At 42.5% G+C, this 19,416-nt stretch overlaps 1 protein-coding gene and 1 non-coding gene across 3 annotated transcripts in view; one reads left to right on the top strand and one right to left on the bottom strand.

The window, feature by feature from the left end:
- LOC100861326 (N-acetyllactosaminide beta-1,6-N-acetylglucosaminyl-transferase) overlaps positions 1-19,416 on the bottom strand; it is a 100,873-nt gene that overhangs the window by 9,391 nt on the left and 72,066 nt on the right. For both annotated transcript variants that reach the window (XM_005696862.3, XM_005696863.3), the window contains exon 2: positions 543-635. In XM_005696862.3, the coding sequence (XP_005696919.2) occupies positions 543-635 (93 nt within the window). The remainder of the gene's footprint in view (positions 1-542; positions 636-19,416) is intronic.
- Positions 4,457-4,528, top strand: TRNAC-ACA. The gene has a single exon. It is a non-coding gene; the product is annotated as a tRNA-Cys (tRNA).

The raw sequence follows: 19,416 nt of genomic DNA, 5'->3' as shown, positions 1-19,416 counted from the left end.
AGGAAGGAAGAAAAACAGAACAGAAACTAGCAAGAGGAAAGTACCATTATAATTTGAGCCTACCTCTACATCTCCCTAGGTAATCATAAGACGGAGAATGTCTGTAAGATACTTAAACTTGAGACTTCCCTGGTGGTCCAGTGGTGAAGCATCTGCCTGCCAATGCAGGGGATACAGGTTCGATCCTTGGCGTGGGAACCAGGATCCCACATGCTGCAGGGCAACAAAGCCTGTGCTCCACAAGAGAAGCCACCGCAACTAGAGAATAGCCCCAGCTCACTACAGCTAGAGAAAGCCCACGCACAGCAAGGAAGACTCAGTGCAGCCAAAAATAAATAAATATATTTTTTTAATTTATACTATTAAAAAAAAAAACCACATTAACTTTTCAAGGACTGTGCCTCTAGTTGCTCTGTTTAATAATTCACAGGCTGTCTAAATGAACCAGCAGGTCTGTCTGTGAGAACCCCTGTATTCCACAGCTCCTTTCATGCCAACACCAACAAGCAAAGTGGCCTCAAAGTTTGAAAAGAATGCCTCACCGTGGCAGCCTCCGTGTTTATCTTTCATGTCAAACCACTTCACAGCTCTGAGGTCACCGGCCCAGGATGCATTTGGCATGGAGCCAGGGACACCTGCAATGTTCATAAAGAAGAAAAATCAGAAATAAGAACCTAAGCTTCCAAGGCATGCTCATTTTCTCAGTATAGTTTCTTTCACATCAGATTTCTCATCATTGGTACAAATCCCCAAAGGCTTGTTGTGAGAACTGTTGGTAGTTACGAACCTAGACTTCCCCTGTAAAAATAATCTATTTTTCTTTTTTTTTCATTTTTCATTTCTTGCAAGCCTGCAAGAAACGCCATTGGATGCAATCACAGTGCAGATGGAAAAGCTGAGAATTTCCTGATATCTCAATTGAATCTTAATTGAATTTACCTAATAACTGTTTTTATTAGAGTATAGATAATTTACAATGTTGCGTTGGTTTTTCATGTACAACAAAGGGAATCAGTTTACACACATATATATCCCTTCTTTTTTCAGACCCTTTCCCCATATAAATTATTACAGAATATTGAGTAGAGTTCCCTGTGATATACAGTAGATCCTTGTTGTTGTTCGGGTTCTTATTAGTTATCTATATTATCTATAGTGGTGTGCATATGTTAATCCAAATCTCCCAATTTATCACTCCCCCCACCATGTTTCACCCTTTGGTAACCTTAAGTTTAATTTTGAGATCTGTGAGTCTATTTCTGTTTTGTAAATAAGTTCATTTGTATCATTTTTTAAATTAGATAAGTGATATAATATGGGATTTGTCTTTCTCTGTCCAACGTATGCCACTTAATATACTCTCTAGGTCTATCCATGTTACTGTAAGTGGCATTATTTCATTCTTTTTTATGGCTGAGTAATATTCTACTGTGTATATGTGCCACAACTTGTTTATCCATTCCTCTGTCAATGGACATGTAGGTTGCTTCCATGTCTTGGCTATTGTAAATAGTACCATTATCTAAAATTTTTAGGACTTTCCAGATAACATCTATCTTACAGTAAAAGCTCAGGAAACTGGCCACTCTATGTCATCCTTAATGCTAGTAAGTGACAGAGATTCCATTACTGGAAAAGGAGCACTGAATATGGGAATCAATGTAAGTGCAACTAAATGAGGGCTAATTTGTGTTATAAGAGCTCTAGGGATTCTCATCAGTGAGAAATGCAATGTGAATACCATGCAAATGACATTGGGACTCGAATTGCAAAACAGTCTTTTCTTAGCAGATCTGGCAGGAGGAAGAATGCCCCTGCCCCCAGCATATCCTCAAACAAATCTGCATCCTAATCCCTGGAACCTGACAATATGCTATGGCAAAGGGGAATTAAGGTTGCTTATCAGTTCACCTTCAACTAGTGAGATTATCCCGATTTATCCAAGGCCATTGTAAATACAAGGGTCTTTAACAGTGGAAGAGGGAGGTGGAGAGCTGGCTGGAGTGGTACAAGGTGAGGAGGAGGAAGGGGCTAGGGTATGTGAGTGGCCTGTAGAAACTGGAAAAGGCAAGGAGAGGGATCCAACCCAGCCCTACAGAGAGGACATAGCGCAGCCAACACCTTGACTTTGGACTGGTGAGACCATGTCAGACTTCTGACCCACAGAACCATAAGAGGAGACAAGTACATCATTTAAGCCCCTAAGTCTGTGATAAACTGTGACAATGGCAAATAGAAAACGAATACACAAACTAATGAGAACCAAATTACCCAAGATGATGGATATTTTTAATTTAAAAATTGGACAAGATCAATATATTGAGAAGTTTAATGGATTTAGGCACATAAAATTTTTTTCCTTTTTAAAAAAACTGATAAGGAACTTCCCTGGTGATCCGGTGGCTAATACTCCGTGTTCCGGGGGAGCCGAGTTTGATCCCTGGCCAGGGAACTAGATCCCACATGCCACAAGGAGGAGTTCGAATGGTGAAACTAGAAAGATTCCCACAGCTAAGACCTGGAGCAGTCAAATAAATAAAGAAATAAAATATTTTTTAAAAAACTGATGAAAACGTGGATTTTCAGACAGTCACAAAAAGCTCTGCTCTTTTGCTCTGATGTCACATAATAACTATATGAGGACTGAAATTAAGAACTGTACTAAAGTCTTCCAGCTAAAATTAAATTTTGCACAGCCTTTTCTGTAAATAGCATGAGTCTTCACCCCTACGGGCTCTCTATCAGAGATTCTTCTTTCCTTGTTGCCAAACTTAAAAACGTTGTTTGTAAGTGTTAAGCACTCAAGAAAAACTCTTTATTAAGCAATATGTCTTCCTATTATTTTAGTTTGCGTTTAATACTTAAAAAGTTACTTTAGTCTTTGCCTATAAGAGAAGAGGCTTCTTTAATTTTGTTCTTAGCACACATTTTTCAAAATTACTTTTGTTTCGGCTGCATTCCAAGGCATGTGGGATCTTAGTTCCCTGATCAGGGATTGAACCTGCGTCCCCTACATTGGAAGCACAAGATCTTAACCACTGAACCACCAGGGAAGTCCCAGAACAAACTTTAAAATAATTTAGAATAAACCTCGCCTTGGTTAAATTGAGCGGTGGGTAGAGGCAGTCTGGAAAGCAAATAGGTAATCTGGTATATTCACTCATGTCAGCAAGGCAGCTGATGTGTGATTTTTATGTCTCTTTCAATTAAATAATTACAGAAAGATGTGAATAAAACATTGTCTTGACGAAATTCGCTGGCCCTCCTTTAAAGGACTGAATTTTTAAAAGAACAAAATATTTCTCTTCCTCTTTCATTCTCATTAATATTGAACATCACAAACTGACTCTTTATGCAGTATCTCGGGCCCCACCCATTCCTTCTGCACCAGAATGAGCATCTTGCCAAGACCCAGCGAGGATCCCTGCGCACAGTCAAGCTTGGGCTACAATCAATACGGCCAGGAACTCAGCTTCATTTCTTCCCCTCCGGAAGTCGCCCCCTCAGCCTTCACCCAGTTTCAGGGGAGCTTCCCACTCTGCTCTTCTCACTCAAATTCTGCTCTCGTGAAATAATCTGATACTTACATCTTTGTCCCCTCTGCAGGGAACACAACTGACCCTTGAAAAGCATGGGTTTGAACTGCAAGGGTCCTTTCCTACACAGATTTTTTTCAGTAGTAAATACAACAATCGTAGGCAATAGGAGGTTGGTTGAATCCATGGATGTGGAATCTTGGGTACAAAGGAAACTTCTGAGCCCGAGAGCCTCGACTATTGAAACCCCCCACCCCCCACCCCTCCCGCCTAGAGCCTGTGCTCTGCAACAAGAGAAGCCCCCGCAAGGAGAAGCCCCGGCAAGAAGCCCGCACCACAGATCGCAACAGAAAGTAGTCCCCGTTCGCCGCAACTAGAGAAAAAGCCCGTGCGCAGCGACAAAGACCCGGTGCAACCAAAAAATAAAATTAATTAATTAATAATTTTTTAAAAATATGTGGAGACCCCAAAGCGACTGATCTTGTTACTTGTGCCAACAGCCAGTTGCCCCTTTTACTCCCCTAAAAACATCTCTACATCTCTTCCCGGTTTTCCCCCCAGAGACTGACCTTAGCTTCAACTCCCCAGTGGAACAGATACTGGCCTAGGGAGCTGGGAACTAAGTTCTCACCCCAGAACTAGCTGTGTATTCTTGGCCATCACGCAATGGCCCCCAGACTTACTTTTCCAGTGAAGTAGGTAGATAAGATCAGAGGTTTTCAACCCTTTAGGCTGCAAGCCACTGGAAAACAATTTCACTCTCTCACCCACACAAAAGTTTCACAAAATATTTAGTGTTGTAGCAGTACACTTGTCTATTTTCTAGTTTACTCTCATGTTAAAAATTTTCATTTAAGACCTACTAAAATGATCCACTAATGGGATGTACTACTGTATCCCATTATACACATTATATGACTTCCCTGATGGCTTAGACGGTAAAGCATCTGCCTACAATGCAGGAGACCCAGGTTCGATCCCTGGGTTGGGAAGATCCTCTGGAGAAGGAAATGGCAACCCACTCCAGTACTCTTGCCTGGAGAATCCCATGGATGGAGGAGCATGGTAGGCTACAGTCCATGGGGTCGCAAAGAGTCAGACACGACTGAGTGACTTTACTTACGTACTTACACTATTACTATATATTTTAAAATACCGGACTATATTGTGTTATGATTGTTGCTATTATGATTATTGTTTGTCAGGAGGGGAGTTATGGGGTATGTGGGTACAAGTCTGCCTCAATTCACAGGTATCCAAGGTAGCATCTATTCTGCAGTATTTCTAGGACAGGGCAAAAAAGACACTAATATTATCAGAGAAAACATTTTAAACTATAAAACACAATTCTCTCATTTGCTCTTCATAGGCTTATTTAAACAAAAGATTTGAGATCAAGTTTACAGACTAAGCAGGAATGTTTTTTTGGGGGCTTGGCCTCTGTTAGACAAACAGCTGCATTTGTTGAATAAATGAATGTGTTTCTTTGGAACACAAGCTTTATTTATATTGACTTGACTTTTCTCCTTATTGTTCTTACACGGCAAGTGTGTTCCTCGTTTTGGGAGAGGTATACAAGGTAACATGGTAATCAGGCTTCCCTGGTGGCTCAGCTGGTAGAGAATTCACCCGCAATGCGGGAGACCTGGGTTCGATCCCTGGGCTGGGAAGATCCCCTGGAGAAGGCAAAGGCTACCCACTCCAGTATTCTGGCCTGGAGAATTTCATGGACTAGTCCACGGGGTCACAAAGAGTCGGACACAACTGAGCGACTTTCATTTCATACATGGTAACAAATTACAGCAACTGTTTCATATTTAAGCTCAGATACATAATTTTTAGCTTATTAAATAAGCAAGAATTTTGGTTTTCAATGTCAAAAGTAATGCTAGGGTCAGTGTATTGAAAGAGGTTTTCTCACGGCTTCACAGTGGTGCTGGAAATTGGCACAACTCTGGAAAATCAGTTTAGAAAAGTAGGAAAAGTCACTGTTGTTGTTCAGTCCCTAAGTTGTGTCTGACTCTTACGACCCCATGGACTATAGCCCACCAGGCTACTCTCTGGCCATGGAATTTTTCAGGCAAGAGTACTGGCATGGGTTACCATTTCCTCCTCCAGAGGAATCTTCTGAATGCAGGGATCGAACCCATATCTCCTGCATTGCAAGCAAATTCTTTACCACTGAGCCACCGACAGGATTTACCTCTTGCAACAAATCCCAGGCTGTGCTATTTACAGGCTTGGGTGACCTTGAACAATTACGTAGTCTCTTTCAAACATCATGTGCTAATCTTCAAAACGTCAGAGAGTTTTTGTTACCTAAGATAACGTGTGTATTGTGTTTAGCACAGTGCCTTGCATACTTAACTAAATAAATGGTTGAAAACATAATTGTTTCTATTCAAGCCATGAAGACAGAGGAGCTGTGGAAGAGAATGCTTTTTTGTGCTATAACCTAAAGCAAGTTTCTCAGTGGCACTTTGGATGATTCTGTTGTGGAGGCCGTCCTGGGCATCGTAGGGTGTTTGGCAGCAGCTCTGGCCTCTGCACACTAGAAGCCAGTGCCATCTCTACCTGCTCCCCTGAGCCCTAAGTTGTGACCCCAATGTTTACAGATAATGCCAAATGTGGGCTTCCCAGGTGGCACTAGTGGTAAAGATTCAGCTTGCCAATCCAGGAGACGGGAGTTCTATCCCTGGGTTGGGAAGATCTCCTGGAGGAGGCAACGGCAATTCACGCTAGTATTCTTGCCTGGAGAATCCCATGGACAGAGGAGCCTGGTGGGCTACAGTCCATGGGGTCACAAAGAGTTGTACACGACTGAGCACAATGAACACGATGCCAAATGTCCACTGGGAGGATAAATTGCCCCTGGATGAGAACATGGAATTGTACCTTATTAAGAAAACCACGTGGGCTTCCCTGGTAGCTCAGGTGGTAAAGAATCCACCTGTAATGCAGGAGACCCCGGTTCAATTCCTGGGTCGGGAAGATCCCCTGGAGAAGGGATAGGCTACCCACTCCAGTATTCTGGCCTGGAGAATTCGTAGAGTCACACAACTGAGTGACTTTCACTTTTCACAATAAAATCATGTCTAAATACTGAATTGGCCAAAAAGTTCATTTGGGTTCCATAAGCTCTTACTGAAAAACCCAAATGAACTTTTTGGCCAACCCAGTATTTGAATATGAAACGTGCAAATTTGTGTTTACAAAACTTCCTTTAATGTTAAATTGCTTTTATATTTTAAAAAGGTTTATTTACAAGCATCCGAGTCTGATTTGCTTCACTGATTTAGTAAGTGTGCTTGTGAAATTCAACCAAAGAAAAAATGGTGTTCATTGCTGATTAACTTAAACAATTTAAAAAATGGAAAATTACCTGATAGTTGGGAAACATATATTGCAGCCTTTCCCCCCTCACTGTTAACTGGGGTTATTTTGACAAATAAAATGATATATTTGTTTTTGCCTTCCAATGGTTCATTAATCCCTTAATTTTTAAAAAAAATTTTAATTGGAGGATAATTGCTTTACAATGTTGTGTTGGTTTAACATATGTAACTTACAGAAAGATCCTCTTTTGTTTTCATGGGGATTTTTTTTTTTTGAGTTCTGTGATCCCTGAGATGATGACCTCTCTACATCACCTCTGACAACTGCCAACAAATAGACTCTTCTTTGGTTTTAAGAGGAAAAGATAAAACAAGGAAAAGAGAAAACTAAAATTTTATAGAGGAAGGGATTTTAGAAATTTTCATGCTTTAATATTTTAATATGTTCCCTTCATTGTTGCCTTCATTGACAGGGCTTCCCTGCTGGCTCAGAGGTTAAAGCGTCTGCCTCCAATGCGGGAGACCTGGGTTCAACCCCTGGGTCGGGAAGATCCCCTGTAGAAGGAAATGGCAACCCACTCCAGTATTCTTGCCTGGAGAATCCCATGGACGGAGGAGCCTGGTAGGCTACAGTCCATGGGGTCACCAAGAGTCGGACACGACTGAGCGACCTTGCCTCACCTCGCCTCGCCTTGCCTCTTCATTGCCAAGCTGTGTAAACAAAAGCCCACAACACTGAAGTGAATTGCCCAGGAGTGTGGACATGCTAAAGTCCTTGTTGATTTTGTTTCAAGATAATGTATTCGCTCATTCAAACAGTTTACTTGTGGGTCTCCTGTGTTCCAGAGGAGATGCTGGGGACAAAGCCACAAATGAGATGTTCGTGGAGCTTTTGACCCAGAGTATCCAGAAGGGTTTATATCTATTTTATTTTATTTTTTTAAGTATTTACTTAGTTTTGCTTGCACTGGGTCTCTGGTGATAGGCAAGGACTTTCTCTAGTTATGGCGAGTAGGGGCTACTTTCTAGTTGCGGTGGCTTCTCTTGTTGCAGAGTACAGGCTTGAGAGCACTGGTTCATTAGTTGTGGCTCACGGGTCAGTTATCCTTCAGTACGTGGGATCCTCCAGGACCAGAGACGGAACTGGTGTCTGTTGCGTTGCAAGGCAAATTCTTAACTGCTGGACCACCAGGGAAGCCTGGGTTATATTTACTGATACTGATACTTTGGCCTAGCATATCCAGAAAGGTTTATATGTACTGATTTTTTTATACTTTATTTTTTGAGGTTGATTTACAATGTATAGCACAGTGATTCAGTTATATATATATATGTATGTATGAAAGTGAAAGTGAAAGTCGCTCAGTTGTGTCTGACTCTTTGCGACCCCAAGGACTGTATAGTCTATGGAATTCTCCAGGCCAGAAAACTGGAGTGGGTAGCTGTTCCCTTCTCCAGGGGATCTTCCCAACCCAGGGACTGAACGCAAGTCTCCCACATTGCAGGCACATTCTTTACCAGCTGAGCCACCAAGGAAGCCCAAGAATAATGGAGTGGGTAGGCCATCTGTTCTCCAGCCGATCTTCCCAACCCAGGAATCGATTTTCTTTTCTAGATCCTTTTCCCTTATGGGTTGTATTGACATTTTTATTAGCTGCCCAGATTCCTCTACTCAAGAGTGTTTCCTGGACAATCTTCCAGTGACAAACAGGAAAGGTTAGTGCAGTGTTTTTCAGGTCAGTTCAGTCGGTCAGTCGTGTCCGACTCTTTGCGACCCCATGAATCCCAGCACACCAGGCCTTCCTGTCCATCACCATCTCCCGGAGTTCACTCAGACTCATGTCCATCGAGTCCGTGATGCCATCCAGCCATCTCATCCTCTGTCGTCCCCATTTCCTCCTGCCCTCAATCCCTCCCAGCATCAGAGTCTTTTCCAATGAGTCAACTCTTTGCATGAGGTGGCCAAAGTATTGGAGTTTCAGCTTTCGCATCATTCCTTCCAAAGAAATCCCAGGGCTGATCTCCTTCAGAATGGACTGGTTGGATCTCCTTGCAGTCCAAGGGACTCTCAAGAGTCTTCTCCAACACCACAGTTCAAAAGCATCAATTCTTCGGCTCTCAGCCTTCTTCACAGTCGAACTCTCACATCCATACATGACCACAGGAAAAACCATAGCCTTGACTAGACGGACCTTAGTCAGCAAAGTAATGTCTCTGCTTTTGAATATACTATCTAGGTTAGTCATAACTTTTCTTCCAAGGAGTAAGCATCTTTTAATTTCATGGCTGCAATCACCATCTGCAGTGATTTTGGAGCCCCCAAAAATAAAGTCTGACACTGTTTCCAATGTTCCCCCAACTATTTCCCATGAAGTGATGGGACCGGATGCCATGATCTTCATTTTCTGAATGTTGAGCTTTAGGCCAACTTTTTCACTCTCCACTTTCACTTTCATCAAGAGGCTTTTTAGTTCCTCTTCACTTTCTGCCATAAGGGTGGTGTTATCTGCATATCTGAGGTGATTGATATTTCTCCTGGCAATCTTGATTCCAGCTTGTGCTTCCTCCAGCCCAGCATTTCTCATGATGTACTCTGCATATAAGTTAAATAAGCAGGGTGACAATATACAGCCTTGACGTATTCCTTTTCCTATTTGGAACCAGTCTGTTGTTCCATGTCCAGTTCTAACTGTTGCTTCCTGACCTGCATACAGATTTCTCAAGAGGCAGGTCTGGTGGTCTGGTATTCCCATCTCTTTTAGAATTTTCCACAGTTTATTGTGATCCACACAGTCAAAGGCTTTGGCATAGTCCATAAAGCAGAAATAGATGTTTTTCTGGAACTCTCTTGCTTTTTCCATGATCCAGTGGATGTTGGCAATTTGATCTCTGGTTCCTCTGCCTTTTCTAAAACCAGCTTGAACATCAGGAAGTTCACGGTTCACATATTGCTGAAGCCTGGCTTGGAGAATTTTGAGCATTACTTTACTAGCATGTGAGATGAGTGCAACTGTGCGGTAGTTTGAGCATTCTTTGGCATTGCCTTTCTTTGGAATTGGAATGAAAACTGACCTTTTCCAGTCCTGTGGCCACTGCCGAGTTTTCCGAATTTGCTGGCATATTGAGTGCAGCACTTTCACAGCATCATCTTTCAGGATTTGAAATAGCTCAACTGGGATTCCATCACCTCCACTAGCTTTGTTCACAGCGATGCTTTCTAAGGCCCACTTGACTTCACATTCCAGGATGTCTGGCTCTAGATTAGTGATCACACCATCATGATTATCTGGGTCATGAAGATCTTTTTTGTACAGTTCTTCCGTGTATTCTTGCCACCTCTTCTTAATATCTTCTGCTTCTGTTAGGTCCAGATCATTTCTGTCCTTTATCGAGCCCATCTTTGCATGAAATGTTCCCTTGGTATCTCTAATTTTCTTGAAGAGATCTCTAGTCTTTCCCTTTCTGTTGTTTTCCTCTATTTCTTTGCATTGATCTCTGAAGAAGGCTTTCTTGTCTCTTCTTGCTATTCTCTGGAACTCTGCATTCAGATGCTTATATCTTTCCTTTTCTCCTTTGCTTTTCACCTCTCTTCTTTTCACAGCTATCTGTAAGGCCTCTCCAGACAGCCATTTTGCTTTTTTGCATTTCTTTTCCATGGGGATGGTCTTGATCCCTGTCTCCTGTACAATGTGACGAACCTCAGTCCATAGTTCATCAGGCACTCTATCTATCAGATCTAGGCCCTTAAATCTATTTCTCACTTCCACTGTATAATCATAAGGGATTTGATTTAGGTCATACCTGAACGGTCTAGCGGTTTTCCCTACTTTCTTCAATTTGAGTCTGGATTTGGTAATAAGGAGTTCATGATCTGAGCCACAGTCAGCTCCTGGTCTTGTTTTTGTTGACTGTATAGAGCTTCTCCATCTTTGGCTGCAAAGAATAAAATCAATCTGATTTCAGTGTTGACCATCTGGTGATGTCCACATGTAGAGTCTTCTCTTTTGTTGGAAGAGGGTGTTTGCTATGACCAGTGCATTTTCATGGCAAAACTCTATTAGTCTTTGCCCTGCTTCATTCCACATTCCAAGGCCAAATTTGCCTGTTACTCCAGGTGTTTCTTGACTTCCTACTTTTGCATTCCAGTCCCCTATAATGAAGAGGACATCTTTTTTGGGTGTTAGTTCTAAAAGATCTTGTAGGTCTTCATAAAACCATTCAACTTCAGCTTCTTCAGCGTTACTGGTTGGGGCATAGACTTGGGTAACTGTGATATTGAATGGTTTGCCTTGGAAATTAACACAGATCATTCTGTCGTTTTTGAGACTGCATACAAGTACTGCATTTCGGACTCTTTTGTTGACCATGATGGCTACTCCATTTCTTCTGAGCGATTCCTGCCCGCAGTAGTAGATAAAATGGTCATCTGAGTTAAATTCACCCATTCCAGTCCATTTTAGTTCGCTGATTCCTATAATGTCGACGTTCACCCTTGCCATCTCTTGTTTGACCACTTCCAATTTGCCTTGATTCATGGACCTGACATTCCAGGTTCCTATGCAATATTGCTCTTTACAGCATCGGACCTTGCTTCTATCACCAGTCACATCCACAGCTTGGTATTGTTTTTGCTTTGGCTTCACCCTTCACTCTTTCTGGAGTTATTTCTCCACTGATCCAGTAGCATATTGGGAACCTACTGACCTGGGGAGTTTCTCTTTCAGTATCCTATCATTTTGCCTTTTCCTACTGTTCATGGGGTTCTCAAGGCAAGAATACTGAAGTGGTTTGCCATTCCCTTCTCCAGTGGACCACATCAGACAATCTTGGGCAACCCCAGAGAACAGTTCAGGTTTCAGTGCATTCATGACCTAAAGACTGACCTTGATCCCCTGACCCTTTGCTTCCATTGTTCTCTGTCTGTTTATCATTGAAAGTGAAAAGTGAAAGTGAAGTCGCTCAGTCGTATCCGACTCTTTGCGACCCCATGGACTGTAGCCTACCAGGCTCCTCCCTCCATGGGATTCTCCAGGCAAGAGTACTGGAGTGGGTTGCCATTTCCTTCTCCAGTGGATCTTCCCAACCCAGGGATCGAACCCGGGTCTCCCGCATTCCAGGCAGACACTTTAACCTCTGAGCCACCATGGCTTTAGCTCTTGTCAAACACCCCTGTTATTACAGCAGATTTCTCTGTGGCAGTGAAGGCCTGCCTTTCATTACTTTCAGACAACTTTTCCTTCTTCTCTTCACTAAACCAAGACAGGCTTCAATATCCTCCACTCATGATGACCCCTGAGCCACTCACTTGTCCCTTGCCTAGAAAGTGACTCCACGGTCATTGTCTGGAGGTAAAAACGGCTCGAGGATGTAAGGAGAGGCCAGAACTGAACCGTTCCCAAGGCTGCCCCACAAGTATCCCAAAGGGAATGAAGAGAATTAAAAAAAAATCAAACTTCAAGAATGATTTCTCTTTGACAGCGTATTGCTTCCAGGGATGCAGAGCAAGTTTCTGAACTCCAGCTGTCCGAGAATAAACTTGGATAAATAACTAGTCTTTCAGCATCTCCTCTCTGTATTTTCTTTTGAAGAGTTTGATCTGTGTGGGTATATGTTGTACTTTTTAATATGTGAAAGAGAAAGAAGTTTCCTTTTATCTGATTTGCTTGACTTTAGTGCAGAATTATGCTAATTCAGTGGAGGAAAGAAAGAAATGCTGGAATGAAGAGCCACTGGATTAGATGTGTATGCACTCCTCCATGGCATATTTCTCTAGTTCTATTTAAGGAACCCTCTCTCTTCAGGATCTCAGAGTTCAAGCAGCTGAAAGATGATTATTCTGTTTTCTTTGTATTATGCCTGTCCTCAGGTTACTCTGTTTTCTTGAGAGCATGCAGGTTTGTGGGTAAAGCAGGAAATGATCAGCAAATTCATTCCGATGATGTTTCATGAAAGTTTGAGATTGAATGGCCACATTGAAAGGGGTGGGGGTTTTTTGTTTAACGTCTCATGAAAGCACCTAGAAGAAAAACCTTGAATTATAGGGTGCCCATTGTTGCTGACAAACTATTCACGCAGAGTGATAAGAGTGTCCTTTGGGGGAGCTGGGTCAAGCAAGGCCGACTTCTGGCATGAACAAGAGGGAAGTACTCTCAAGTGAGACTTTTATCAGGTGTCCCAGAAATACCGTGACATCTAAACAAACATCAGAACGCTGTCGTCTTTGATGGATCTGCCCTCAGACAGGTGGCTCACACAGGAAAGAAACCATCTGCAATGTGGGAGACCCGGGTTCTGTCCCTGGGTTGGGAAGATCCCCTGGAGGAGGGCATGGCAACCCACTCCAGTATTCTTCCCTGGAGAATCCCATGGACAGAGGAGGCTGGCGGGCTACAGTCCACGGGCTCGCAAAGAACTGGACACGACAACATAGCACAACACAGCACCCTCAGACAAGCGGCCAAATAACCAGCAAATACTCTGTGCACCATTGAGTGAGGGGAAGGAAAGAAGGAAAACGAGGAAGAAAGAAAAAGTTGGATGTTTCCAAACTTTGAATATATCAAAACTTTCCGGAGTGCTTAAAATAAAACTAAAGTCTTCTATTTCCCAGAGATTCGTCTTCTTTTCCTAAACTGAAGTACAATCGCCATATAACATTGTACTAGTTTTGCGTGTACAATATAGTGACTCGATACTTGTATATATATTGCAAAATGATCACCACCGTAAGTCCAGTTGGCAATGAACTGGTTTTCAGGTGAGCCCCCGACTGATTTCTCATCTACCAGCAGTTCTTCAAGCCTTACCTGGCTTTTCAGAGCATCTTTTTCCTGGCTAGCACTGCCTGCTCACCGAGACTATTTTAATTGCCTATAAACCAGTCTCTCGGCCTCCAGTCTGCCCACTTTGTCGGCCATGCCAGCAAATGGCTTTTTCTATAATTAGTGTTGACCTTGAGGCCTTCCTATCTGGGATGTGGGATTACTTAGAATCCTCTGCCCTGCGTCTGCTTCTTCTAGCGCTTTGTGATGCCTGCTCCCCAACTCACCCTCGGACAAATGACAAATCCAGACCTGCCGTCACCCCAGATCCCTCTCACGGGTGCCCATTGCCCCCAGAATTCTGACTCCTCGCTCCGTATCTTATTTTACGTTGCTGCTTCTGCTCCTCAGGACCCAGTTCAAAGTGGCCTCTTGCCACAAACCCGTGAGTGTAAATCGGCACTTTCTTCTTTTGCTCCATGCTGTCATGAATCAACTGCCCCAGCTAGAGCCTCAGAACCATGACCCTGGTCAGGGCCAGCGGTTTGATGCTCTAGGTCACATTCGGGCCAGGAAGACACCAGTGTGTTGAGTGTGGCACAAGAGGATCTTTGTAGTCATGTCTACAGACTCTATGCAGCAGACAGGTAGCCCAGAAACCATATCTGACTGGGAGACCTGTTTGGTTTGACCCCCACTGAAGGGGAGTGGGACATGGCCGAAAAGAAAAGTTCCCATGACAGTCTGGACTGCCAAGAGTCCACTGTCCACAAGTCACGAGAGGGTTATCTAGTCTGGAGCTCTCCGGCCACCCTGCTCCCCCACCGTGATTCCCAGCTCACACTGTCTGCCTGGCCCTGTGGACGTGGAGTTTGCGGCACTGAGTTTCCAGGCCTCCCCTTTCCTCACTGTCCACGACATCACCTTTCAACACTGCCCACATCACCTTTCATCACCATCCATACACACCCAGCTGTCCTACCAGGCTTCCGGGAATTCCCAAATAGGTCTCCCATTTTCACGTCATTCTCTGTACCCTGGCTTATGCAAATATCTAATAAAAGAAAACAAGCTCAAAATAATTCATGGGGCTGTAAAGTACAGCACGATGACTGTAGGTATTAACATTGCAGTGCCTATTTGGAAGGTGATAGGAGAGAATCTTAAAAGTTCTCATCACAAGGAAAGAAAAATTTGTAACTATGGTGGTGGGGACAGATGTTAACAAGACATCATTTCACAGTATGTACAAATTTCGTATCATTATCTCGTACATTTGAAACTGTTACATGTCAGTTATGTCTCAATTTAAAAAAAAGAAGCTCATGCTTGCTAGAAACTAAAGTTAGTAAAATTTAAATCTTAAAGGTAGCCTCTGCTAAGAAAATAATTTTTTCATAGACTTTTTGTTTAGAACAGTTGTAGATTCACAGCAAAACTGAGTAGAAGGTACCTAGATTTCCTATATATTCCCTGCCCCTCTCATCATTTTATATGGAACTGGCAAAGATTTAGAAAGTGATAATACCTAGTGGTATTGAAAACACCCTGATGATGGGAAAGATTGAAGGCAGGAGAAGGGGACGACAGAGGATGAGATGGTTGAATGGTATCACTGACTCGATGGACATGAGTTTGAGTAAGCTCTGGAAATTGGCGATGGACAGGGAGGCCTGGCATGCTGCAGTCCACGGGGTCGCAAAGAGTCAGACACAACTGAGCGACTGAACTGAACTGAAATGAATACCTGGTGGTGGAGAAGGTGTAGGGAAATGAGAGTCTCAGACTTGCCAGTGGGAGTGCAACTGGACCAATTTTGGAGAGAGCAATATGACACTTTCTATCAAAACCCTTAACAGACCTGCATACAGACTTCCCTGGTGGTCGAGTGGTTGGGAGTCTGCCTGCCAATGCAGCGGACATGAGTTCAATCTCTGGTCCAGGAAGATTCCACACACCAAGGAGCAGCTGAGCCCACGCACCAAACTCCGAAAACCCGTGCACCTAGAGCCTGTGCTCCACAACAGGAGAAGCCGCTGCAATGAGAAACCCAAGCACCACCTCAAGAGAAAGCCCTGGGTCAGCAACGAAGACCCAGAGGAGACAAAAATAAATAAATTAACAAAAAACCCAAACAAACCCTTGCATATACTTTGACTCAGTTCAATGTACTGGAATTTGTCCTAAAGAAGGTCTTTCTAAATTCTTATTTGAGAGGCAATGTAATATAATAGTTAAAAGGAAACACTCTCAAACTATATTGCCTGGGTTCAAGTCCCTGCTGGACCAATTATTAATTGTGAGACCTTTGTGGGACCTAACCTCTCTGTTCTTTGGTTTCTCTAACTCTAAAGGAGTGTCAAAACAGTTCCTACAGAGTCTGGATAGGAGGAAGGTTTGGGGGAAATGGATACATGTATATGTATGGCTGAATCCCTTCAATGTTCACCTGAAACTACCACAACATTGTTAATGGGCTATACCTCAATACAAAATGAAAACTTTAGGAAAAAAAAAAATTCCCTACACCTCATGGAGTTGTTGTGAAGTGTGTAATATACTTAAAACATCCTGAATGGTACTTGGGACATAATAACTGCTGAGATTCAGTCATCATTAATGACCAATTTTATTAATAAAACAATGAACTATTATTACTGATAATACCTTCTAAAACCCCCTAATTGGAAGTTTTGCTAAATAAATGATATTGCATTCACATGACGGCATATTACTGAGCTGTTATAAATTATGGTGAAGAATTCTTCAGGACACAGAAAAACTAGGACATACTATTAAATGAGGGGAGCCAGTTATAAAAAAAGGAGAGCGAAACAGTTGGCTTAAAGTTCAACATTCAGAAAACGAAGATCATGGCATCTGGTCCCATCACTTCATGGGAAATAGATGGGGAAACAGCAGAAACAGTGTCAGACTTTATTTTTTTGGGCTCCAAATCACTGCAGATGGTGACTGCAGCCATGAAATTAAAAGACGCTTACTCCTTGGAAGAAAAGTTATGACCAACCTAAATAGTATATCAAAAGCAGAGACATTACTTTGCCAACTAAGGTCCGTCTAGTCAAGGCTATAGTTTTTCCTGTGGTCGTGTACGGATGTGAGAGTTGGACTGTGAAGAAGGCTGAGTGCCGAAGAATTGATGCGTTTGAACTGTGGTGTTGGAGAAGACTCTTGAGAGTCCCTTGGACTGCAAGGAGCTCCAACCAGTCCATTATGAAGAAGATCAACCCTGGGATTTCTTTGGAAGGAATGATGCGAAAGCTGAAACTGCAGTACTTTGGCCACCTCATGCGAAGAGTTGACTCATTGGAAAAGACTCTGATGCTGGGAGGGATTAGGGGCAGGAGAAGAAGGGGACGACCGAGGATGAGACGGCTGGATGGCATCATGGACTTGATGGATGTGAGTCTGAGTGAACTCCGGGAGATGGTGATGGACAGGGAGGCCTGGCGTTCTGCGATTCATGGGATCAAAAAAAGTCGGACATGACTGAGCAACTGAACTGAACTGAACAGAGTTATAAAAACACATTAAATAGATGTTTTTATATGAAAACAAATACTGAAAGAAATGTGCTAAAATATTATCTCTGAATATTTCTGTTGATGATTTTTATTTTAGTCTTTGTAATTTTCTGGATTTTCCTAATTTCTAAATTTCCTAATTTATAAACTGTTTTAGAAATTCCTTAATTACCATTAAATTTCTTTTGTAATGCAAGTTAAAGGTACTTTCCCAAAATTAACTAGAAAAAAAATTTTGTTATTTGACTGTGCCACAACACGTGGAATCTTAGTTCCCCAAACAGGGATCAAACCCTCTGCTCCCACCTCAAGTGGAGGTGCAGAGTCTTAACCACTGGACCGCCTGGGAAGCTCCCTCAAAAAGAATTTTTTTTAAAGGTGCTAGGAAATATCTTACTTTATCAAGTGGTTTCACTAAAAAAGGGATGCATTTTAATTTGTTATGGTCAACTGCCAAAAATGGGCACAAATTCATTCCATTGCTATATACATGCCTTCATTCACTATGATTTTGCAACTTTTCCATTCAAAGGCAGAGAATGTTTCTCCATGCTCCTTGAATCTGGGCTTGGCCACGGGACCTGCTTTGGCTGACGGGACATTAGCAAACATGATTCACGAGGAGACTTGCGAAAGTACTCGTTGATTAGGGTGACCCTCCCTGAGGTCACCAAGAGAAACAGCCCTGCTGAACCCACGAGGCAATGAGGGATCGTGGAGTTAGATCAGGTTCTGCAAGTGAAGGTCCATCCAAGCCCTTCCAGTCCTGGTGGAACAGGCCCTGGTGAGAAGTCCTCACAGAAGACACAGGAAACTTCTTCAAGCTACTACGTTTTGGAAGTTCTTTTACTCCTAGCAAAACCTTAACTGACTTTTTACAAAAGTAGCTGTCAGGTAAAATGGCAGAGAATGAATGTGGGCCAAGCCCACAAGACAATCAATTCCATCCTTCAGTTTTTATCTCTAAGTCCAGCCTTCATCTGTATCAGTATTCTCCATTCTGGCTACACATTGGAATCCTCTGTGGAACTTTTAGAAAAGTACCAATAACTGTGCTCCATCTCCTAGGAATTCTGAATTAATTGGTCAGGAGTGAGGCCCAGACACTGGAATTTTTAAAAATGCTCTATATGATTATAATGTGTAGCCAGGTTTGAGTAACTCTGTTTTCCATAGGCTATTTAATGCATTGAGCATCCCTTTATAGGGATAATATTTTTCAGCTTTTAAAACTCCAAATAGTATCCCTTAGTAAGGGGAGATTTTATTTTTCAATAAATAAAGCAACCTTAAGTTTTGAAGATTTAAAAAATACAGATAAGTTCAAAGAAGAAACTAGCGGTTTTTTTTTTTTTCTTTTTTCCCCCAACTTCCCTAATTTAGCTAGTGTTAAGCATCCTGGCACATTTACCTCATGAACCTTGACTTTATTGCTCTTAAAAATATTATTCTATAATTTGTGAAAAATCAAACACTTGATTTGAATGGATTCAAACGACTTATAAAAGTACAAAAAACAAAAATGAAAGTTAAGAAAGATCCCAAACACTACAAAATCTTACAAGTAACAATCACTAAGAAAACATTTCATGAAGCATTTTTTGCACTAATAAATACTTTCACGTCACCTTAAGACTATCGCACAGCTATGAACTAGCTGGCTGTGGGTGTGCTCGGTCGCCCAGTCGTGTCTGACTCTTTCGACCCCATGGCCTGTGTAGTCTGCCAGGCTCCTCTGTCCATGGAATTTTCCAGGCAGGAGTACTGGAGTAGGTTGCCATTTCTTCCTCCAGGGGATTCCCGATCCAAGGAGTAAACCTGAGTCTCCTGCATCTCCGAGATTGGTGGGCAGATTGCTGCTGCTGCTGCTAAGTCGCTTCAGTCGTGTCTGACTCTTTGCAACCCCAGAGATGGCAGCCCACCAGGCTCCCCCATCCCTGGGATTCTCCAGGCAAGAACACTGGAGTGGGTTGCCACTTCCTTCTCCAATGCATGAAAGTGAAAAGTTTTATTTGTCACTGATTCCCCGACTTGAGATGCCCCCAACTAGCTGACAAAACTCTACCAAATATAGATTGCAAATAACCTATCATAAGTGGTCTTTATCACTGAAAAATATGGACTGGGTTTCCTAAAATGAGTTTGGGCATCCCTTATTACAAATGTTCACCACTTTCATAGGCTCATCAGTCCAAAACCCTCCTTAGGATGAAGCATTGGCATTTGCAGCACGTGAACA

This window comes from Capra hircus, chromosome 23 (genome assembly GCF_001704415.2).
Source record: "Capra hircus breed San Clemente chromosome 23, ASM170441v1, whole genome shotgun sequence".
In the NCBI taxonomy this organism is placed as follows: Eukaryota; Metazoa; Chordata; class Mammalia; order Artiodactyla; family Bovidae; genus Capra; species Capra hircus.
The sequence above is the reverse complement of the archived record's forward strand: the minus strand, read 5'-3'. Positions and strand labels throughout refer to the sequence as shown.